General features: G+C 44.6%; 1 protein-coding gene across 6 annotated transcripts in view; it reads right to left on the reverse strand.

Moving 5' to 3' along the window:
* Nucleotides 1-24,634, reverse strand: part of Ppp2r2b (protein phosphatase 2 regulatory subunit Bbeta) — a 399,374-nt gene that overhangs the window by 44,269 nt on the left and 330,471 nt on the right. For all 6 annotated transcript variants that reach the window (XM_026783466.1, XM_026783468.1, XM_013349565.2 and 3 more), the window contains one exon: nt 9,566-9,743. In XM_026783466.1, coding sequence (XP_026639267.1) covers nt 9,566-9,743 — 178 coding nt within the window. The remainder of the gene's footprint in view (nt 1-9,565; nt 9,744-24,634) is intronic.

Genomic DNA, 24,634 nt, shown 5'->3' on the forward strand with positions numbered 1-24,634 from the left:
TGTGTGAGTGTGTGTGTGTCTGTGTGAGTGTGAGTGTGTGTGAGTGTGAGTGTGTGTCTGTGTGAGTGTGTGTGTGTCTGTGTGAGTGTGTGTGTGTGAGTGTGTGTGAGTGTGAGTGTGTGTGAGTGTGTGTGTCTGTGGAGTGTGTGTGAGTGTGAGTGTGTGAGTGTGAGTGTGTGTGTCTGTGTGAGTGTGAGTGTGTGTGTGTGTGTGTGTGGAGTGAGAGGTGAAGTATTCCATGCTGAATAGAAGAAAGGCTCCTAACAAATCAAGACTTTGAATTTCTTAGTTTTTTCCCCTGCTACCTTTTCCCCCCTTAACCAATACAGCTTTAATTAGCTGGCATTCTCACAACTGAGAGGCAAAATCAGTGGTGAGGTTATTGGTTATTTGATTTCATTTTCCAAGACCTCTACCATGACTGTGTCCTATTAAACCAAGAAAACAATCTTTGCTTAGAGTCTTCCCTGAGAGCTGAGACAGGCCCCGAGCTCTGGGGGTAGAATTCAAGAAAACACTGATAAATACCGTGTTTGGAACAATAGTGGCCAGGAGACCGCTTTCATTCCTTCTGTTTAACTGAGAGAACTTGAGAAAGTCACTTTATCTCTCTGGGGTTCAATTTATTTGCCTTCAGATGAATAGAATCCTATTAACAACCTATAAGGATTTTAATTATTAGAAGAGATAATGGAGAGAAATTATTTAAATCATTTTCATATTGGACAGAATCCCATTTTCTAAAGAAAGTACATGTATCCATGAAAACCATTTCCAGGCAGCATCTTGAGGTCAAAGTGGCTGTCCACACGTGCCTCTGTCCCATTGCACTGATTCTTATGATACTGACAACTATCTTCCTCAAGTCCTGGATGAACCAGGCAGGAACAAGAAAGTTGAGGAAGATCCTTGTAGAGTCGTTACACACATATAGGACATGCTACATTTACTGGTCGAGGTTACTGGATTTTCAAAGCAGCTAAGGCTGCCTACATGCTATAGAAAGTCTTCAGTTCTGAAGTGAGGAAATAGTTGAATGTTGGCTTTGAACTCCGAGCCTATTACAATTGTACCCCCTTTTAGGGAACACATGTTATCATGCGATCTTTGCTTTTTTTTTTTTTTTAAGATTCAAATTTGAAGCAATGATCACAAAGGGCCTGATTTTGTCAGCTAAAATCACGGGTAAGGCATTGGTGATTTCTTTTTTTTCTTTTTAATTTATTTATTTATTAAAGATTTCTGTCTCTTCCCCGCCACTGCCTCCCAGGACAGGGAACCCTGAATGCTTTTCGGGCATTGGTGATTTCTGAAGCAGGCTTCAGGGAATAGACATCCTTTAGGAGCTTAAAAAGCCAGTGTATCCATAGACTATTTACCAAGTGCCAGGTTCAGGCTGAGGGGCTGACAGAGATGTAGGATGTCACAGTAAGTCTACAGGCTGCTTCTTCACAAGACATTTGATGCAACACCCTTTATGACTTTATGAGAGCCCCACATCACAGAGTCTTCTACGTACATGTTAATAAGCCCAGAATTGTGTTTTAAAAAAATTCATAATCCAAGATTCTGTTCAGGCATTGTTTCCATCTGTCCAGCTGCTGGGACTCTTCCTGTCTATGCATCCTGGAGGACACATGTCACATAGTATGTGTTTGGTTCATTGGCATGGCTGAATATAGATTTTACTGTATCAGATGACTTGGAGACAGGCTGATAAAATTTTAAAGCTCAGATCTGATCAGTTATAGAATCTCAGATGATCTTGAACATAGAAACTCATGCATACAGAGGAAAAGTTTCTGGGTATGGTGGCATATACTAGTAATCTTGGCTTCCAGGAGGCCAAGACATTGAGAGACTGAGTGCCAGGCCAGCTTGGGCTATGTAGTGAGACCCTGTATCAGTAAACTAAAATAAAGAAAGATGAAGGAACTCCAAGAGATGGCATGTATCTGTAACACACTTGGTATTTCACATAGGCTCAAAAGCCCTTAGACTTGTCTTCCCTCCAAGGCTCTCTCTCTCTCTCTCTCTGTGTGTGTGTGTGTGTGTATCTTTCTGCCTAACACTTACTTTGATGGCTTTGGGGAATGCTAGCATTGTTAAATTGACCTTGGGATTCCCCTTCTCCTGTTTCAGATTAGTCTCAGTTATAAGGGATATTCTTCTTAGAAAGTTGGAAGACAAAAGGAAGAAAGTGATGTGCATAGGCCCAGTCATTTACCCACTTACTCCACCTCAGTGTAGCCATGAAGGGATTTTATAGATAAAACTGAAGACCCCATAATCAGTTGACTCTAAGTTAATAAGAAAAAAGACTTTGTAATGTGGGTCTGTCTGGAAGGCATTTATTTACTTATTTTGAGAGAGGGGTTTTCTATATAGCCCTGGCTATCCTTGAACTCATTTTGTAGATAAGACTGGTCTCAAACTCAGAGATCTTCCCACCTCTGCCTCCCAAGTGCTGGCTTAAAGGTGTGCACCCCATGCATGGCCTAGCTGAAAGACATTGAATAGTGAGCTCAGGGCTGCAAAGTCCTGGGTTTGAGCCTAGCCCTGCATGGACTAGGATTGTTGGCACAGGGAGTTAAGGTGGGAAGATCAGAAACTCAAGATCAACTTGCGCTGCAGAGTGAGTTTGAGGCCAGCCCCTGCTAAGGGCGGTCCACTAAGAGAAACCTCAGACCTTCCTTGAGACCTGACATGTCTTCCATTTCTGTTGATCACTCCCCAGTCTTCCTTCCTGACTGCTGCCTGTGGACCCCCTTCAGCTCATGCCTGCAGGGTTCTGCCTGCTTGTGGTTTTCCATCCCTGACTCCGTATCTTAAACATGGATGGCACTTGCCTGGCCAGCCTTACACCTACAAGGACAACACACTGGCAAAGGTTCATCACTAGTGTCTTAACCACTCCTTCCCAGTACTCATCTTTTTTTCTGCATTCACCCCAGTTCCATTCATCCCGGCTCTCCAAGTGAACTCTACCTCACTCACCCACCAGACTACAGGCCATGATAAAGGGAGGGAGCTGGACTCTTTGTGTCATCTCAGTTTGCTTTGTAAGTGCTCGGCAATGCTTATGGCATTTACGTGACTCATTTTTGAGACTTGGGGGTCTCTTCTAAGCTTCTTTACATTTTCAAGAGCAGAAAGTTCATGGTAGTCACCATGGGTCAATGGATCAAGTCACCAAGCTGGTGGAGTGTGAATTCTATAACCTTTGGTTGTCTGAGGAGAGGAAAGCACAAGACAGCTCAGCAGAAAGAAAAGTAGGTTGAGAATATGATCTCCAGAATAATAACTGCCATGCGTGGAACCTTCGCCCTGCACTAGGTAATTCATAGGATTGTTCATGCAGCCTTCACAATGACCTCCTGAGCCAGGTATCTTATTATTTCTATTTATTGATGACAGAATTGAGGGATGGAGAGATCTCAAATGACCAATCAAGATTATGCACATTTGGGAGACATTACTGGGTTCAAGTCTAATGCATCTGACACCTCAGTCTTTAGTTCTGAGTCAGGTGGGGAGTGCACACCTATAAGCCCAGAATTTCAGGAGGCTGATGCAGGAGGATCTCCGAAGTGGGATCCTTCTCAAACAGATAAAGAGTGCAGATACAGCTCAGTGGCTAGGCTACCACCCTGCTCTGTGGAAACGGAGCAGTCCAAGAGAGGCATGCGGCCCAACTCCTGTTGTCTGTCCCAACTATAAGAGGTCCAAGAGGTGCACCTCTGGAGGAGAGAGACTAGGTACCATGAGGGTAGCCTCTGAAATTGGGGCTTAGTGTTTACACAAATAAGGCAACTGGCCTGGGGAAACCTTCCAGGGTGGCTTTCAACATGAGGGTGGGTGCTGCCTCAGCACAAGCAGGCTATGTGCTCGGCTTATCATCAGAGAGATGCTCTTCAGGACCAGGAATACAGTTCAGTGGTAAAGCATTTACCTAGCATGCATAAAACTTGATCCCAGAACCAGAAAAGGGGGAGGTGTGATCTCATTTTATATAAAATGCCAGCCTAAAATTAATTTGTGCCTTTGTTTGGTGTGGGACAATAGTCTGTATCCTGTCAATTATATTTCAAATAAACACTAATTGGCCAGTAGCCAGGCAGGAAGTATAGGCAGGGTGACCAGGCAGGAAGTAGAGGCAGAGCAATGAGGATTCTAGGAAGAGGAAAATTTCTTCTGCAGTCATGACCCAACCACAGAAGAAGCAAGATGTGACTGCCTCGCCGAAAAAGGTACATGGCTAACATAGATAAGAATAATGGGCTAATATAAGTTATAAGAATTAATAAGAAGCCTGAGCTAATGGGCCAATCAGTTTCTAACTAATGTAGACCTCCATGTGATTTCTTTGGGACTTAACGACTGCGGGAACTGGGCAGGACAGAAACCTCAGACAACATTTGCTCCCATGGTGGGATGAAAGACATATTAAGAAACAGGGAGTTGCTGTATCTGGCTTCTGTGTCCTCCCCAGGCTTGTGTAGCCCTGACCTGTTAATCTAAAAGGGAGACCACTGTCCACGATGTGACCAAGTGTTGTACTAGAAGCTGGAAATCACAGAGTTGAGGCTCTGTGCATCCTGGATGGGGCAAGATGACAAACAAAACCACCTTATGAAGATGCTGGGATCAAGTAAAAATGTCCAGGGTTTTTTCTTTCAGAGGCATCCAAAGACTCAACTTACACAAGGAGTATCCTTGCCTAAGCTTTCCAGTCTATGTCCAGGGATGGCCATCTGCTTAGAATTCCTCCTGCCACAGGGACCTTGGTGTGCACTAGGCAAATATCTCCACACCTCCTTGCCCAAGTTAGCTTATAGTCTCTTTCTGAATATCTCAACTCAACGATCAGTTCCTCAGCAAAGCCCCCTTCATTTTCTAGTCCAAAACCAGTTTTTAAAAAATGTATTTGAAGAATTAAATTCTCTTCTCTTAAGAGCTTTTCTCAGCTCACAATGAAACACACATTGGTGTTATTATTTGTATCATGTCATTCTGAAAATTCAATTTTGTTTCTTTTTCTCTTTTCTTTTGTCAGGTTTAGTGCAGTACCTGGTCCCAATGTTTGCAATTTTACAAGATAAAACTCATTGGCTGATCAATTCTTAGCTCTCCTGACCAACAAAGAATTCAAAGGAATCTGTGTATAACATGCTTTTCAAAAATAAATAGTAACATGTGTGTGTTGGGAATGTGTGTTCAGCATGCATGCATGTGTGTGTGTGTCTAGGATGCATGTATATGTGTGTCCAGGGTGCAAGCCTATGCGTAAACATAGAGTCAGAAAAGGTTATTGGCTGTCCTGATTTATCATTTTCTGATGTGTTCTCTTGAGACAAGTTCTCCCACTGAATCTGAAGCTCCCTATTTTGGCTAGGATAGTTGGCCAGCAAGTCCCTGAGATCTGCCTGTCTCTGTCACCCCCAAACCCCAGGGCTGGGGTTATAGTCATATGCAATTTTTAAGCTGGGGATTCAAACTCAGGTCCTCATGTGTGTGCAGCAAGTGTTCTTACCCACTGAACCATCTCCCCATTCCCAGAGAAGCAATGTGTTAAGAGCAAACTTCGCTTATTAAAGCCCAGGGCCACCTCTTGCTCTAGAAAATTACTAACCTAGAAATGGGGTCCTGATGCATCAAGATCATTTTATTTACTTTAAGAAAGGACCCATTATTTGGGATGGCCTGGGTGCCTGTGGATAGAGAGGGCTTGTGGTCAAGTACCCAAAAATTAGGATGGGCATGCTCTTACCTAATGCTAAATGTGAGGCCCTAGACCTCAGACACTCTGAAAATGGATGTTGATTAGATTATAGGGAGCAACATTTGATAAATATCACCAAGTCTAGAGCCGAAGGAGGAATGTAGACTTAGGAGTGTGATCTAGACAATGACAGAGTAGAAATCATTGGTCATCTTCTCTAGTGTTTTTTTTTTCATCTCTTCAACAGAAGCATAACTTTTATCAGACTTTGTTAAACTGATCTGTTGTTGAAGATTTGATAACACTGTGACCCCTGAGAATGTGTTAATAAAATCAATATTGGCCGATGGGACGGAGTCAGTGACTAGTTGACAAGAATTAGCCATAGAGAGTACAGGAGATCCAGGAAGATGGATAGAGAGACACACAGGAAGGAGTAGGGAGGGGCTTAGAGATTTACAGTGTTTTGGTTTGGAATGAATGGAGAGACGTTCATTCTCTCTGAAATGTGAAAAGAATGGTCAGCTGGTTGCTTCTCTGCCTCTCTGAGCTACCAGGTTTCTACCCCAATCAATATCTGACTCCTCAGTCTTCATGGTGAACAGAACTATAGAAACTTAGTTAAAAACTATATCTGGTGGCAGCAACAGAGTCAGTGCCAGCAGGCACAGAAATCCCGCCAGGCTGTGGCCTGATCAACGAAACACTGACCATGGGGCAGCAGGCCCTACAGACGGTAGTTAAAATATCATTAGATTCAGGAGTAGCCACTAAGTCAACAGAAAATCAAGATGTTTGTTTACTCAGTAAGGCATTTCTCGAAACGTGTGTGTGTGTGTGTGTGTGTGTGTGTGTGTGTGTGTGTGTCTGTGTAAGAGAGGAGTGGGGGGGAGTCAGTTTCGCCATCTCACAGTCCTTTGGTAGAGTTCTTCCCTCCGGAGGATGAAGTAGAGAATGGGAGTCTGGGTAAATAAAAGACATGTTGTGAGAAGGTTCACAGTCAGAAAGTGGTGGGCCTGGGTGAGAGCTCTGTTCTTGTCAGACTCTAAATCCTGTGTTGTGAGCTGTGACATCAGTGCTGTGCTTGTGTGTCCCCAGACAGACTTCCTTGCTACTTGTCTCACTGAGTTAATTGTGGATGTATACTGTATGATTTAAGTGGAATTTTTAGCATCTGTGACCTCACAGGATGCGAGTTTTCTGCCTCTACTGTTATGAAGACGGTCCATGTATTTCTATAAAGCATCTTGCCTGCCACCCCAGGCATCCCAAGCCATGCTCCTGCCTCTGGTCGATAAAAGGCATAACAGAAGAAGGTGCTAAACAGGAGGTATTTAAGACAAGGGTTGTTCTTGATACTTTTCTGAGGATGTTGTGGAAGAGGGCTGCTGCCTGCTCCAGAGGTAGCTACACTTCAGTGCTGAGAGGCAAAAGGGCCTTGGTTTGCACACCTTCCTGCCTGGGGGCAGTCTGGCTGAAAGGCAGTAGATAGATATCAGTTATCATCACCCACATGATGACAGTGATTATTTTACATATGGCAGCGGTAAGGGTGAGCGCTAAGGTCTCATTTGTATGCCAGCATCTGGCAGGCTGTCACACATCTGCAGAAGAGAACCTAAAAGGCACTATTAATATGTCCCCTTTGCATTCTTCCCAAGGCATCTGTCTCCCCAAATGCCTGAGAAAGTTCCTGTCCCTCTTGAAAGCCTGGAGGCAAAATTCAGAAAACATGCCACCTAGGCTGGGGAAGCATAAGCTCAGAGTGACAGCTGGCTGAGCCCAGGCAGATTCCTGGTTCTCGGAATAGATGTGAGGAGGGAAAGGTGACCGCCATCTACATTCATTCTGTCAGCAGCTGCTCGGCCAGGAGAACTCGGCAGTCAGAGTCAGCTATTCTCCGGCCCACACAGTGTGTCGTCTCTGTTCTGGGACGTCCCGAAGACCAGTTCTCAGTGTCTCCAGATGTATCTCAGTGCCAGAACTTGGTTACGGACACCGTTCCTAAGAACCTCAGGGACTATAGGATGTCTCTGTGGTAGTGGCTATCGAGCTGTGTACCCTTGCACAAATATCCTTTCCATGTATGTGTGTGAGTTGCATCCCCGTGTGTGGCTGTTGCTCTTCAGAGGACCCCCACACCTCAAATAGACAGGATCTCCTCCAGGTCTATAACTTACCAATAGGCTAGGAAGGCTGGAGAGTGAGTGTACCTCCACCTCTAGTGTTGGTATTATGAAAAAGTGCGGTCACATCTCGTTTCTTTTTCCCGAGTTCTGGGGATCAAACTCAGGTTCTCGAGATTACCGAGCAAGCACTTTACCAATGAACCCATTCCCTCAGCTTGGCTTTAACACTTTGCAAGTTAAATTTCCAAGCTAGGCTTCATAGTGAAGAGTCTCCTATAGGTCCACTCTGACCAGTGACTACAATGGCACTCTTGCTGTGTGCAAGGCTTTCAGGTACAGAATGCTGAATCCATTGGAATAGAGCAATGGGCCATTCGGGGCTCCTGTTCTCATGAAAACGACATTCCCATGGGGGCAAACTAAAAAGCCCACATGCTAAAACATTTCAAGTTCTGATGAGCATGATGAAGACAGCAAGAATACAGCCACTTGGGAACTAATGGGAGCCTAGTCTCTCGTAGAGACAGTAGATTCAATTGAGACTGGAATCAAGAACTCTGGGGACACATGTCCAGATAGAGGGGACAGCAGGTGCAGAAAGAGGAGGAGCAAAGCTTAGCTGGGAATAGAAACATGGTTCTCTGGTTGGAGCAGAGTGGGCGAGGCAAGAGCGACATGACAGGTGTCAGAGGCAGTCAGGCCCAGATGGTGTGGAATCTTCTAGACCCTGGGAAACAACTTAGAGTTTCCAGTTCACTGGAAAGTTACGGGAGTGTTAGGTGCACAGTCAGGATGTCGTGCGGGTCACACGGTAACTGATAGGCAGGGCATGTGTGCTGAAGGAGAGGAATCAGGCACCCATAGGGGAAAGAGACAATGGTGGTGGTGTCAGTGAGGGTAGGTAGGAGTGGGGATGGAGGCATCTCAGCTGTCCCAGGTTCACTGTGGACAGCTAGGGGATGGGCGGGGCTGGGATGGCAGAAGCTGGCAACTGAAGACCCAAGGCTGATTGGGAGCCAGAACTCAATTCCCTGAGGGCTGAGAGCAGGAACTGAATTGGGAACTAGAGTTAAGAGTCAGGTTTAGGATGGACTGGATGGGCACACCCTAGACCAGTGGCTCTCAATCTTCCTAATGCTGGGACTTTTTAATACAGTTCTCTGTCGTGGTGACCCTTAAACCATAAAATCACTTTCATTGTTACTTCATAACTGTAATTTTGCTACTGTTATGAATAGTGTAAATAGCTGAGTTTTCTGATGGTCCTGAGGGTTGTGACCCACAGGTTGAGGTCAGCTGTTATCACTAAATACAAGATGAATATAATGATGTCAGATACTGGCCTCACACAGACACTCAGGAGTCGTTTTGACTTTTCCCAGTTTGAGTTAAGTGGAAGATAATAACGCTTATAGTTTTTGTTTTGTTTGAGGTGCTGGCATCAAACCTGGTGTCTTGGACCTATATCCTCAGTCGCATTAGGACTGTCATGTCAAGCTGCTTTGGGGACATTATTTACTGTGTAAAAAAATGATTTTAAGTTACATTCCAGAGCTAGTGCTGCTGCTGTGCCCACAATTTAAGATTTTCCTTCAAAGTTGCCAGGCATTTCCATTTTGATGTTTTTTTCCTTACCTCTTTCTCCCCTGCCCACTCCTACCTGGATACCCTTGAGTCAGACCAATAGGCTATTGGCTTGGAAGGGAAAGGATACTAAAACTCTGATTGGTTATCTCAAAGTTCCACAGATTAATCCTCAGGTCATCAGCAGACATGTAGGTCTCGTAGTCGCTGTTGACGGATATGGAGTTGATGTGGTATGTGTGCGCATTGGCAAACACTCTTCGTGGGGTAGCCTCCACCATCAGGTCCATGGGTCTCAGGACAGGCACCTAGGATATGAGAGAGGCACAGTGCTCAGGACAGAAGTCTCTTTTTGGTAGGAAATGGGTCATGCTGTGCCCTTACCACCACACAGTAAGTCACAACCCTGAAGCCAAGAGTGACAGAAGCCAGCTGCCATTCTCACCACATTCTGGGCCTTGCAGATGTTGACATCTGGCACTGGGAGATAGGGGATGGTGACATCACATCTTTATAAACTTGAAACACTTCCCCAGCGCCCTTCAGGGGGACTTAGATCCCATTATGGGAACACAGTCTTCTAAGCTCTCACTCCCAGTCTGTTTCCTTTATTTTTTTAATTTAAACGTTTTATTTTTTGAAATATAAGTGCTGTGTTTACATCATTTCCACCTGCTCCTGCCCCATCTTCACTTTGTCTCAAATTCATGACCTCTTCTTTGGCTATTATTGCTACACACACACACACACATGTATTCATATACATGTGCACATTTACACACATACAACCAACCTTCTGAGCCCATTTAGTGTTGGTAGTATGTACGTTCTTTCTTTTTTTAAACAGGAAATCCATTCAGGAAGGCAATTGTGGGAACAATCTTAGGAATCTGTCATTTAGCTTCAACCTCCATTCACCTTTCTTGTGTTTTTACATCTTGCCCCCAGTGGCCTGGGTCCCCTCCTAGTTTTACTTTTAACCCTTACGGGACAATTATAGGAAAGCCTTCCACCACCTAAGACTCCAGTGACCCCAAATGAGCCGATAGCATACAAGTGCTTGGTGCATCCTGGTTGGCCATGGGGCGTCTTTGTTTACGCCAATTGTCCACAAGTACGAATTAGCTAGTGTCACATTCAAACTGGCCCCCATTTGGACAGTAAATTATCTGGTCATGCTTCTGAAATTTAGAAGGTATTCTGGAAGTGTTTACTGAAGGACTGTGGAGAGCAATGTCAGCAAGCGTTTTCTTCACGGTGGGCTGGGGAGCTAGGCTACTGAGAGAGAGAGTTCTCTCAGGAAAATGTGAACAAAGACACACTCTTCTAAAAGACCCAAACAAGCTAAACTACAGAGCGCAGCAGAGCTCTGAGATAGAAACAAAAAGACAAAGAACCACAAAGATCTTCTCCTCCCTCACAAAGACTCTCGGAGGAGCCCTGGCTGGCGTGACAACAGGGGTTAGATTAAGACTAGCTTCTGGATGAACATCACCACAGGATGCAAGAAGAGGGGGCCCTAAACCCATTGGTAGTCACCTGACAGCACCCGCTAGAAGGCAGAGTTCTCCCAGCCCCAACTTGGAGTTGTTCACAGGCTGGTGTGTGTGTGTGTGTGTGTGTGTGTGTGTGCGCGCACGCGCACGTGTGCATATACGTGCACATGAACAGCTCTGAGAACACACAGATGGAATAAGGTCTAGACAGAAGAGATGCTGGGTCCCAGAAGCCAGTGTTGGGGTCTTCTGTGTGCCAGGATAGAGGGGGGAGTTGGTCTCTTGGGTCTCATATGCCAGGCATAAATAATGGTTTTGTGGGAGAGTGGGAGATTTCCGCTTTGAGCTTATGTAACCACTGACTGATGGGCTGGGATGTGCCCCGTGATCTGGTCATTGACTGAACCTACTTTGTCCTCTTCCTTTTGAGGATGGTCATGGGGATTTATTGAGGTAACTCCCCATCCCACACACTCTTTCAGCAACACCAACCGAGCCTTGTACAAAGTCCCAAGGGCTCACCTGGTAAGCACTCAGGACCCCTGCCTCACCGTCACATGGCTGCCATAGCTGGGGGTGGGGAAGGGGTGGAGATGGGGTGAAAGATCACACAGCAATTGAGCAAGTGCCCCAGGGAGGAGGCACAAGGCATAGTGGGTCTTGAAAGGCTTCCTGAGACTGGGTGAGTGGGTGGGAACATGAAAGAGGAGTGTGAGTCCCCAGGTCAGCAGAAAGGGGGTTGAAGCCCGGATGGCGATAGAGCCCACTGTGAGAACAAAGGTGACAGGTAGATTGGGGGTAATCTACAAGAAGGGGCTCTGTCTACATCAAGAAGGTTGACATAATGAATGTGTTTGTGATGACCTAGACATGAGCAAGGTCAAGCTTTGATCAGACCTTTCTGGAGGTACAGGGAGGCTGAGCTCCAGCTTTCACAGGTAGGTGTGCACAAGTGAACACCCACTGAGGGCTTGTGTGAGCTGGTTTCACAATGGATAAAACTAAGCTTCCCCCATGAACTTGGCCCTGAACTAGCTACTGAAGCATCAGTGCCTGGCCAGGTACTCTTCACATAAGACTCCCAGATAATTCTTTCAACAGCTATGAAACAGGTACCAGCACACAGTAGGATTACAAACACTGTCCCAGGGTAGCCCAGATGTGAGAAGGCACAGATGGGATTTGATCTCAGGACCCATCTGACTACAAAGATGAGGTTCTTTCCTCATCTGCACTGGGCAGGAACACTGCACAAGGCGGGGACTGGCCATTGCTTTGTTAGTGACCTGGATAAATAGGCAGGGAGGCTTGTAGAAGAGAGGCATTATGGATGTCACACCATGCTGTGTGCATGATGTCACCACAGCCATCGCCAGTTTTTTACAGTAAATGGACAGAGCATCTATTTTGTGTGTTTTCAGGAACACACGGCACCTACACTTTTACAGTTGGTCATAAGGATGCTCACACTTTAGAGCCTTTCAATGCTCCCCAGGGAGGCCTGAATGCCACCCAGGCACCAGGGCCCAGGACACTGGGATCTGTCAGGCTTCCATGAAATCCTTGCCCTCTAACCTGGTCCTTCATGTCTGCCTTGGGTCTGCAGATTGCTCCTGTGGCTGTGTCTGATGCAGAAGAGAGCGTGACAACAGGATAAAGAGGCATTTCAAAGTAGTAGCTGCCAGCCCAGGGCTGCTGCCTAATGTGATGAGCCTGGTTGCTAATGCAGGCTGACACAATCCATGATGGGTCGTCTAATGGGGAAGGGCTCAGAGCAGGTGTCTGGGGATGGAGCTCTCTGATGCTCTGCACAGATAAAGGATGTAGGTGTGTGTGTGTGTGTGTGTGTGTGTGTGTGTGTGTGTGTGTGTATGGGTGTATGCATGTACATGTTTGTCTGTGTATGTGTATCTATGTATATGTCGGGGGAGTCCCTGAATCATTCTTATGTTCAGGTAAAGGCTTGTCCACTGTCCACAATGGTGTCATAACGAGGACCCTCTGCAGTTCAAGAAGGACCAGATGGGCAGATTAGATAGCCATGTTGGGACCATGACTCCTGCATGGTCTGATTATTCCTTCTGGGACCATGCAGGGAGAAGAGCGGGGCATGATTTCAAGAGTGACAGGCGATGTTTGGGCTTTCTTTGGTGAGTACTGTTCTGGCAGCCTTCCTGTGCTGTGAGCCAGCCTTGGTGTTCAGAACCCCAGGTGTCAACTCCACCCCATCCATGATTTCATTCTGCTTCCCTGGAGCCAGCCTTGGAAGGGGCTCCATTTGCCACCCTATAAGGGAGGATGCAGCCCAGTGTCGCAGAGAGAGAGAGCAAGCTTAGCTTTTGATGTTGGGAGAATAAGACCTTGATCTGTAGCTCAGGCTGGCCTTGAACCTGTGACCTGCCTACCTTAGCCTCCGAGTGCTGGAATCATGAGCAAATGCCCAGCCAGGCCTGGCACCACTTAACTCAGCTGAAGCTTTCATCGGAGGCTTCCTGGCAGCTGCAGAGGTGCTGCACCTGGAGTGACCCAAGCTGGGATGCAGCAGTGTCCTCTCTAGGTCAGCCTGCATCCCTCCTCCTCTGCTCAGGTCCAGTGTCTTCCTGAGGTTGCTTGTGCATGTGAGTATTCTCACACGCTTGTGTGCGTGGTACTGGGAGAGACCAACCCAATCCCATTTTTCCCCGACACCTGGCATCCGGCTATTATATCCACTGATGGATTTCCCTGGGGACGAGGGGCAGCCTGTGTCTGACCTGTCATATAGGCTTATGGAGAGCCACTTTAGTCAATTTCCCTTTCCAGTGGTACCCTCTCAGAGAGACCTTCTATGAACACCCCCACATTAAGTGACACCCCCCATATCTACTGCCTGGAATGTTTTAAACACTTAAGCCAGTTATCAGTGGATGATCTTATCTTCATGATCCCCCCAAGGGGCAGATAAGAAAGGTGCAGCACAGAATGGTTGAGCAATTAATCTAAAGTCACACAGCTGGCCCGAGGCAGAATAAAGAGGCCTGTACTCCTTGGATCAGGAGTCAGTCTGACTTTCTGTCTTCCTGGTTCTGTACCAGGCTACACAGATACTTGAGGAAGGGGTGCTGAGCTGTACTGGAGTTCAGTGGGAACTTCTTAGGAGGTATCTCCTAGGGAGGTGGTGGCAGACTCAGAAAGGAGAGGATGCTGACACAGATGGACTAGAAGGGGGGCTATGAGGGAGTGTGTGTGCTCCTGAGAGCTGGGCCATTAGCTTAATTAGTCACTCAACAAACACAATTAGATCGCTTCTCTTTATCAGGCATGCCTCAGGGCAGACACAGTCAAGTTTGCTTCTGTGGAGTCTCTGTCTGTCTGTCTGTCTGTCTGTCTGTCTGTCTGTCTGTCTGTCTTTCTCTCTCTTATGCTATATGACATGGCTTCTCCAGGAAGGCATCTCTGAGGGGTGCCATATGAGCAGATGCCAGAAGGGCATGAGGCAGAAGGACCCATGGATGCAGATGTACCAAGGCTGAAGGGCATGAGGCAGGGGGACCCATGGATGCAGATGTACCAAGGCTGAAGGGCATGAGGCAGGGGGGACCCATGGATGCAGATGCACCAAGGCTGAAGCATGTGCAAGGTATCAGAGAACCATGAGATTGGAGAGGATGTGATGAGCAGAGAGGAGCTGGAGAAGATGCCAAGGTCAGGGTGAGGACGCTCAGGAAGCTGGGAGGAGCAGTCCTGCTCACACTGCTGAGGAGCCTCTATTCTCATTGTTATGAAACCTTGAACAATATGGACGCTTGTCCAATTATCAAACCCACCTGGGGGGGGGGTAGAGTCTGGCATGATGTACCCGCCATTAAAGGGTAATTCAGTGTAACAAACCAAATCGAGTCTGTACAAAGACTGTCAAATAAAATAAGCCACTAACAAATTAAATTACTCTCCATGTTTGGTGGGAAGAATGCCAGTCAGTCATTTTTCATTTAAAAAATTATGCCTCTTAATTCCATTTTTAAACATGAAAAGGAGCATTAAGAGGCCTCGTGGGCTGTCTCTGATGTCACGTCCCTTCTGGTCCTCAGAGAACCGATGGAGCATCAAGCCTCACTCTGGTCAAAGCCTTGTTTCCTCTGTGAATTGGTGGGTGGGTTGGGGAAGCAGGAGGGACAGGTTGGCTCAGCTTCTGATGACATATCAGAGCTGTTGTTTCCAGAATGAACCTGCCAATCAACAGCACCCCGCCAAAACCCCCCAGGAATCCTATCCAAATAATATAATTTTTAGACTTTCCTGCTCACACCCTTCAACAGCCTCAATATGGCCCTAATTTCTTCTTTTATAGGCTTTGCTGCATAGACTGAAATAAGCTCTCAGAACAAAACCCCTTCGGACCAAGTCAGGCTTTGTGCCTCAGGATATTAAATAATCCTTTCATTTGACATATACTTATTAAGTGCCAATCACTGCGCCAGGCAATATGTGTACAGAATGAACAAAACAGATTATACTGTGGAACTGGAGGTGCAATAGGAAAGAAAGACATTCATGTCTCAGGCAAGTGTATTGTTACAGTCTGTCACTCACTCCACACTGACTTTTCATGAGAGAGAGAAAGAAAAAAACAAGGTTCCCAATTTAGATTAGGGGATCAGGTAAGCTGTTTGGAAAGAAGGAAGAAGCTCACTCTCCAGAGCACCCTAGTTCTTAAGTCAGCTGGTCTTTTTGGGAACCTTAACTCGGCCATTAGGTGATGTCTGGAGACAGCTCTGGAGTAGCTGAGGGGATACTCCTGGCATTAGTGATCAGAAGCCAGGGATGTTGCTAAACACTGCACAGTAGACACAACCATCACAGAGAATTATTCAGACTAGAATGCCAGTGGTTCTGAAATGGAGAAGCTGAACTCTTGAGGAAGCCCTTCTGAGATACAGTATAAACTGAGCAGACAGAGGAAAACCTGTGTCAGCTTACAACAGGCTGCCGAAGGTTCAGCTCAGGCCTGGGGACAGAAATCAGTGAGGGTCCACGTGCTCTGTATGTGCAAAGTCCTGGCGTGAATTTCCATACATGTGCATATGTAACACACACATATATGCACACATACCTAACATTTACTTATATATACCTATCTATGTATTTACACGTATTACCTATATCCTATAGATCCACTCCTACCTATCTATCTATCTATCTATCTATCTATCTATCTATCTATCTATCTATCTATCCATCCATCTATCTATCTATCATCCATCTTTTCTTTATCTTTATTTCTTAGAGATTTAACTCCTGTTGGCAGAGTATGGATCACACCCCCACTAATGCCTGGTGGAATATATAGATGTATAAATATATATGTATCTATACATAGATATGAAGGAAACTCAATGCATCAACGGTGACTGTCACGGCAGAACAACAATTTCACATTCTCAGTGTATGGAGAAGGGAGAAGAAACACCTTCCCCGCACAAGATAAACTTGCTGTCTAATTACCACTTTGTGCAGAAGCCCCAGCCGCTGCCCGTTCTGTGCTCTTTTCCCCCAGACATTTCCATGTTCTGCCAGCATCACTGCCTTTCAAAGCGTGTTTCCCTGATGACTGCCTCCTCTGTTATTTCCCTCAGTGTTACACGCTGTATAATCTCACATGAAGGAGGAAATATCCTGAAACGTTACAGAGCAAGGCAATTCGAATTAACACATAGCTGGGGAAGGGTGGGTAGGGAGAGGTAGTGGCTTCGTTTGGATGAGTTTGGTTAAGATTCGTCGCAGAAACTGCCTCTGCCTCTCACATGGATTATAAAATCCAGTGATGTTTGTTATTAGGATAAAGAGTCAATGAATATTTGGTGGCTAGAGATACCAGGCCTCGAGCAGTATCATATTATAGTCTGCTATTTATGACTACAGAAGATGCAGAATCAATGATATAAATGTAAATTCAATACTAACTTGACAAATTTCCCAATTTCCCTGGGAAGTCATTTACACAAGGAAGGCCCACATGCATACAAAGATACCTTGCCAATACCCTGAAAATGGGGACCTTTCTTAGATCTGGGCTTAGAGCCCTTTGGAGCTGATCTGTGTCAGTTCTGCCTCCCACCTGCAGGTGGTAGTAGTGATCACTGGTGCCTGTCCCACAGGACCGCTTAACTTTCAATGACCTCCCAGGGTTGAATGATCCAATTCCTGGTTCTGGCTGCATACTCAAATCCAGTAAGCATTCTTGTTTAAAATTGATTTCTGGGTCTTGCCACCAGAAAGTTAAGTCACCATGCCTGAGAGATGAAACTCAAGGACTGGTATTTTAAAAACCAAACCCCTAAACCAGCTAACCTGTATAGACACACAGCTGGGAACTAATAACTCTGGGGCTAAAGGGAAGAATTACCAAATATTCATCACTTAGCAGAAGCTGTTTTGGGGGTATTTAAAATGATTGCCACAGCCAGCCAAAGAGAGCGATTGCCCCCCACAAGCCCTGCCCTTTACTGAGACGTTATTGGCATTGTAGGGAAAGAAGAATCACTTGTGTTTGAGGGTGTGGCCACTGATAGGTTCCCCATGTTCCTGTGGCTGGTCCTGCACCTAGACACATATAGGCACCACTAGCTGAACTCAATGGGTTATCATCATCATCATCATCATCATCATCATCATCATCATCATCATCATCATCTTCATCATCATGACAAAATAATGTTAGAAAGGGAAACAGTATGTATATGGTTATATTTCATTATACCCATGCATGGAATTCTCAAACAATAATAAAAAATAATGAAATCAAGTATTCTCATCCTCCCAATACAAATGTTTTATACTGGTGGGGGTTTTTGTTATTGTTGAAAGGAACTTTTTCTGATTATTTTTATGAGTGCACAAGGAGCTCATTCATGGAATATAAAAGTGATTAAGGACGTGGAGTAGGGGAAGGGCCTGCGCGGAGATGAAGAGGGGATGGTGGGTTGACAGGATCAACATACCTTATACACATATATACATAGGAAATTATCAAAGAATAAATAAAGATAGGAAAAGGTTTTTATTTGTTATATATAATGAGTTCCTAAGAACTGGCAATAAAGCAAATAGCTCAATAAAAATATAAATAGAAGATATACACAGAAAATTCGGAGGAAGAGAGAGTCAGACATTATAGGTATGCCAACCTAGCAGCAGCCAGCAAGAGTCTCTAAAACCCTCCATCTTGCAAAAGATGGGTCAGATTCCTTTAAAAATCTTTATTCATAAAGAATCTACATGGCAGATCCTGCTCGGAATTCACTACAGTTTTATGACCAGGGTAGCTCTTGAGACACAAAACAGTCGCTTCATTTTCTTAGCTGAAAGCATTCAGGCCCTGGGCTGGGGTGACCCTAGGGTGACCCTTAATGTGAACTATGCTGCCTGGAAGTTGTAAAGGGGAAGGTCAAGATGATCTTCTCACCAGAGGTGAAAGCAGTGGTTCTCAGCCTTCCTAATGCTGTGACTCTTTAATCCAATGACTCATGTTTTGGTGGCACCCCAACCATAAAATTATTTTTGTCACCTCTTCATAACTATATTTTTTTATGAACCATAACGTAAAGAACTGTGTTTTCTGATGGTCTCAGGCAACCCCTGAGAAAGGGTGGTTCAACCTTGAAATGTGTTGCGACCCACAGGTTGAGAACCCCTGTCACTGGCCAGCCAAGTAAGCAACAATAACAAAAAGTCAGAAGTAGATACTAAAAGAAAAAGAATGTAACTTTTAACTTTAGAAAGTCCTTATTAAATGGAAACTGTTATCAGCACCTGATGACACCCCCGCCCGCCCAAAAAATGTTGGAGAATACTAGCTTCCTTTGTTAGGTATGATCACAATCTATTGAAGTCCAGAATCCTTGGGAGAAGAGGCTGCACAAATCACGGTCTACCTAGACACTAGAATGGCTACCATTTCAAAGAAGACAAATTGGCTCAGAGGGTTATCTGTAGAGCTAAGTGGTGTGGGCAGTATGAGAACTGTATCCCCCCCCCCACTGTTGTTATAACAACATGGGAAGGCAGAAGCACGGGGAAGATACAGGAACACTCATACTCCAAGCAGTAACATTCTTACCTGGGAAGAGCCTCTATATGTTATTGTCTGACTTGTTGCTATAAACATATTTTCCTTTTCTAATATACGAGGAAAGGAAGGGGAAAAGAAACAAAACACAAAGTTAAGGACTAGGAAAGTGGAGGGCGGATCTGGGAGTCAAGGGGAGAACCTGGAGGTAATATAAAAAACACACGCAACTCTCAAAGAATTACAAAAATATTTATAAAAACATTTTACAACAGTAACAGTGCAAACTGACTTTTCTATAAATGCTTTCTTTTTTCTCCACTTTGCTTATTTCTCAGACATATACAGTAATAAAAATCTGCTTACCATGTAATTATTATTCCCTTGGTGAGTTTATTAAATTAGGAAAGTGTTTTTATTTGGTATAAGTGTTTCAATTTATTTGGTTACCTTCTCTATTAAAATTACTCATTACATTTATAAGAAGAAAAAAAATCATCATATCTAATACCTCACAGGATAGAATTCTTAGTTTTCTTCACTCTGGCCTATAGCCCTAGTCTCTGGGAGTCTGAGCAATCAGCGGTTACCCACAATGCCTGATCAACAAAGTAAGACTGCATCTCACAGAAAGTTCAGCAGGAAAAGGTCCTTGGCTGGCGATCTTTGTTTGATCTCTAAGACCTACATGGCAGAATGGATGGAGAGAAGGAACTCCTTAAATTGTTCCCTGATTTCCACATGTGGACTTGCATACATGCATGTACACACACATATACAAAAACAAACAAACAAACAAACAAACAAAATGACATTATAAGCTTGCTTCATCATGCACTCGCCTCTCCCTGGGGGAAAGTTGAGCCCTGTAACCACACCCCCATTCCTGTGAGCTAAGAGCTGCTTTGCACACCCCAACTGTCAGCACTATCAGCATGGGGAGGGGACAGGAGGAGCCATGCCAAGCAGAACACAGGAAGGGTCAGACATTCCCATAAGCCGTTGGTTGGACTTACTATACACTGTTTTCTGTGATCTCCCCACTTTTTTCTCCCTAGTTTCCCCCCAGCCTAATGAATCCCGCTGTTACAGTTAGCAGGACATTCCTCATTCTGTGCAGTCTCTCCATCCTGCTGACAGTACTGAGCACCGTGAGAGTCCTAAGACAACAGACCTCCGGGTCCCGTCTTTAAAACAGAACACCATTCCCAGGGTCACTTCTCCCTAATGCTCCTTTGGTCACTGTTTTCCTAGGCAGAAATTGTGTTTGTTTGGGATGTTTCTCACAACTACCTTTAGTCTTCTTCAAGCAATGAGCCCAGTTATCTCTCACAAATTTTATTCCAATCTTAGAAGTTCAATGAACCCTTTTCATGTAAATGACTCTATCTATATATCTATCTATCTGTTTGTTTATGTGGTTCTTCTGGGGCTTGAACTCAGGGCCTTGAACATTCTAGGCAAGCGCTTTACCAGTGAGTTACACCCTCAGCCCTGTAACATTCTTTTTAAAAGTAGATTATAAACCATAGAAACCATATTATGTAGGTAAACTGTACAAAATAAGAAGGTCATCCTGGGTGGAATAGGCGTAGGTATTGTTCTTTTGGAACAATGTAGTCTTATTGGCACTAAAAGTCTGAAATCTTCTGCCCTTTACCCTGGCCACGTTTCCATATCCTACTAGCAAGCAGCTGATTCTTCCCTTCACATTCAGCCATGGCCTTGTACTATAGTGTGGCATCCTGTGTCTATTCCCTTCAAGGTTTTCAGGTCATCATCCATATCCTGAGTCATCCCGACCCTTCTTTGCCCTCTGATTTGGGGAAAGGTGAGCTATAGGGAAAGGTGGTGGGTTGGAGGCCATTGCCTAGGACTTGAAACGCTCACTGTATTTCTCTCTTTCTGAAGGGAGGGGCACAAATTATTTTCCCCAAAGTCAATGCCTGCTCCTGACTTCTACCCAGGTTCCATTCTGTTGAGGACACACAGGACCTATAACCCAGGAATAAGAGTTATTCACTGAGACCCATTCTCGTGTATTTAACATGTGGATTCGGCTGATCATGTGCACATACAAGAAAGAGGGAAACACATGCGTGCATTGATAACCACTGCCAATGCATCCCCAGTGGGCTGAGGCCCCGGAGTGAGCATGAGGTAGAGAGGCAGCAAACTGCCCTGCGTAGACAGATAGGTGGACCTCATGTCTGTTCTGGGGGGAGCATGGACTCTCTGTAAGAGGGTTTTTTTTTTTTTTTTTTGGTCTGGAACTCAGTCACTCTAAAACCGCCTGCCACTTCACCACCCTTCCCTGCCTCCTGGAAGGAAGCTCAGCACATACTATCTCTTATAAACTATACAAAAAACTTGGGCATCTCAGTGGGGTTAGGCAGATTGTAAGGGATGAAGTCACTTAGTTAACACCGTAGGGTGGGATATGACAGTAATCTCAATGTCACCAACATTTACAAAAACAAACAAACTAATAATTAATTAAAAATTTAAAAAGTTCAAAAACTTGTGACAGTTTTAATATATTCATTCAGGTGGGATTTGGCATAGGCATAAGTATAAGCAGAGAGGGAGAGATTGAGAGAGAGAGAGAGAAAGGAGAGAGAGAGAGAGAGAGAGAGAGAGAGAGAGAGAGAGAGAGAGCGAGCTCAGCATAGAAGAGCTTGTACTAGTATCTAAGTACCACGGTGGTGGGGCCTCTTAGTCACAGCCCTCAGGGAATCACACGTAGTTGCTTCTCAGCACATTTTTAGAAAACTTTTCTAAAGATAAAGATCACTGTGGCAGTGAACTTGCAAATGAAACACATTACGCACCCAGTAGCCCATCAAACAAGCACATGTCCAGACAGAAAACTTGCAGAGCAAAGGAAACAGAAGATTTTCTCATGCAGGGACTTCTAGTACAGTCTTTTATCAGAATCATTTGAGGACACAGCATACATGGCCTGCCGAGACCTGCAGTCTGAGACTCTAGCTCAGTTGGTACAAGGTAATGCATATCGACTTTTAAAAGTGTCCCAATAACTGAAAAACAGCTATAGTAGTGCTTGTTAGACCTCAGATACCTGCTATTCCTTTTTAGATATTTACCATTGATCTATTCTGCACAGGCAGTGACTTAATATTTACTTTAAATGGATCTATTTTTTAGTTTACAACATTTATTTTGATTGGGAATTTTACAACACTGTAATATATATAAAAGAAAGTTTCATGTAAATTGTCAAAAATCATAAAAATATATTAAAAAAATTTGTGTTTAAATTCTGGTTGATACAGTTATCTGGGAAGGATCTAGAGTTTAAAGTTAGTTATGAATTAAACAAAAAATTATAAGTATTCTGAGTGAAGTTGAAACTATTGTTGCAAGAGCCAGTCTTTGGGTTTGGCATAACCAGAATGATAAAAAGGGATGGGAAGACCAAGTTGCTATGTTTTTTTTTTTTTATGCTTCCTAAGACTATGTCTTAGACCAGTATAAACATAATGGACTTTAAGAAACTTGGTGACACAGGAAAGTGACCACCATGCTACCCAGAATGATGGTTCACACAGTGGCTTCAACTACTGATAGAAAGTATATTTTCCCAGTGTGGTGGCATATCCCGATGATTCTAACACTTGGGAGGCTACACAGTAAGTTCCAGGACAGAAGTTATGACCTTGTCTCAGAAAAAAAAAAAGAAAAGAAAAAGAAAAAGGCAATTTTCATCAGGTATAATATTGGATCTCAGTAGATTGTTCATTGCTAACTCAGGCATGCTTTCATAAGTGGGGACTGAAGAGCTGGTTTGACAAGTTCCACTTCCACAGTGGGGATGCCTGGCTGGGCACAGAGGGTTCCTCTCTCTTCCATGTGTAACTGAGGCCTTCAGATGCAGTGGATCGTGGCTGTGTCTTAGATACTTGCTTCCCTAATGGCATCTAATCCCGTGGGCTTGCCATGTGTGACCTCATGAAGCATGTTCTCCCACACACCTGATCATATGAGTGCCTCAGTGAGCCAAGCTTTATTACCCAGAGAAGACTGAGGTGCCATTCTACTGGGAGGTCTCATCTTTCCCAGTGAGCACACATGGCACCCTCTAGAGACATGGCATCTGAAGCCATGTCATGTCTTCTCTCCATTGTACTACTGGCTTCTGTGACCTCAAAGCCCACACATGTCCCTGTGCAATAAGAAAAAGGACAAGATTCTGCCGAGGGTCTCCTTAGCTTCTAGGTAGTAAAAGGGACACCCTGCGAGGAACAAATGGGGATGGCGGGCTTGAGAACTAAGTCAAATGATATGCAAAGAGAGAGGAAAAAAGACATAGCTGGAGGTGAAGAAGAAAAATAATGAGCTCCTTTTCCCATCTGAAGGGAGAATTTAAGTGGCAAAGGAGGAAACCAGGCTGTTGGAGCTTGGCAGGGGGTGATTTATTGATCAACACCTTAAATGTGTGCCCAAAAGAAAGGCACACACTTTCTTATTATTTGAGCCAGCGTGCAAGACAAAAGGCATCCCAAGAAGCAGGGGCAGATGTAAATTTCTCAGGAGGAGAAAATGAAGAAGTAAGATTCTTTTCTTCTAAGCCTCTGAAAACAAAGCACTGGTTTTGAGGTTGAAGAAACCTCAAGGCACACAGCTGGCTTGGGCTCTGAGGGAAAACCGCTGAGGCACAGACTCAAGCGAAGTCTTAGGTAGAGTCAGAGACGTCTTAACCTTGCCCTAGGAGCATGCAAGGGGTTTCGGCAATTTCTCAGGGATGTTGCTAGTGACGGGAGATGCGGTGGAAGGGCAGGAAACTTTGTCCCCCTGTGAAGCTTTGTTATTGCAAAAGTAGAGACTGCTAGCTGAAATAGTAAGGGCAGCTGGAGAGAAAGGGAACCAAGGTAAGGTGTTGCACGTAAACTCTGAAGGTGGCGGACGAACACCCTTCTCTGCGCGCATGCTTGAAGAGAGCACAACAAATCTCGACGCTATCTCTAGAGTCTGACTCAACAAGCTTCCCAACTGCTTATTTTTCCCTTCACAAGAACTGTTAGTTTAAAATGGCATTCTATTCTAGCTCTAATTATAGGCATGCAGGATTTTTTTTTTTTTGGCTTAAATTATAGAAAGTAAGTTAAACCTAGATCGTGAGTTATGATACCAAATATAGGGAGACATTTTCATTTCCTAAGGTTGCAGATTTAGGCAAGCTAAGTTTACATTGCTTTTGGAATTTTAATCTCTTAACGTATATGCCACTTCCACTGCTCATAATTTTTTTCTTTCTCAGAAGGAGCTAATGCCAGCTCCCCTGTGCTGTGGCATCTTTCCATTTGAGAATCAGTAGAAATTACAAGAAGGTACAGTCTTACTAAACACAAATACAGAGAAATCTATTTCTCTATGATAATCCACCTTAGTACTAATGCGGATAGAAGCATTCTTCCAAGAAAAACTGTCCAATTAAGGGTGGGGGCAGATTCTAGAAGACACTTTGAGTGTCAGTGTTGCATTTGAGTTTTCAAAAGTTCTAATCACTTCCCATGTGTGTGTGCATGTGTATATGTGTGCATGAGTGTGTGAGTGTGTGTATGTGTGCATGAGTGTGCGTGTGTGCATGTGTATGTGTGCGTGAGTGTGTGCATGTATGTATATGTGTACATGA

Source organism: Microtus ochrogaster, chromosome 18, assembly GCF_000317375.1.
Source record: "Microtus ochrogaster isolate Prairie Vole_2 chromosome 18, MicOch1.0, whole genome shotgun sequence".
NCBI classification, from domain to species: Eukaryota; Metazoa; Chordata; class Mammalia; order Rodentia; family Cricetidae; genus Microtus; species Microtus ochrogaster.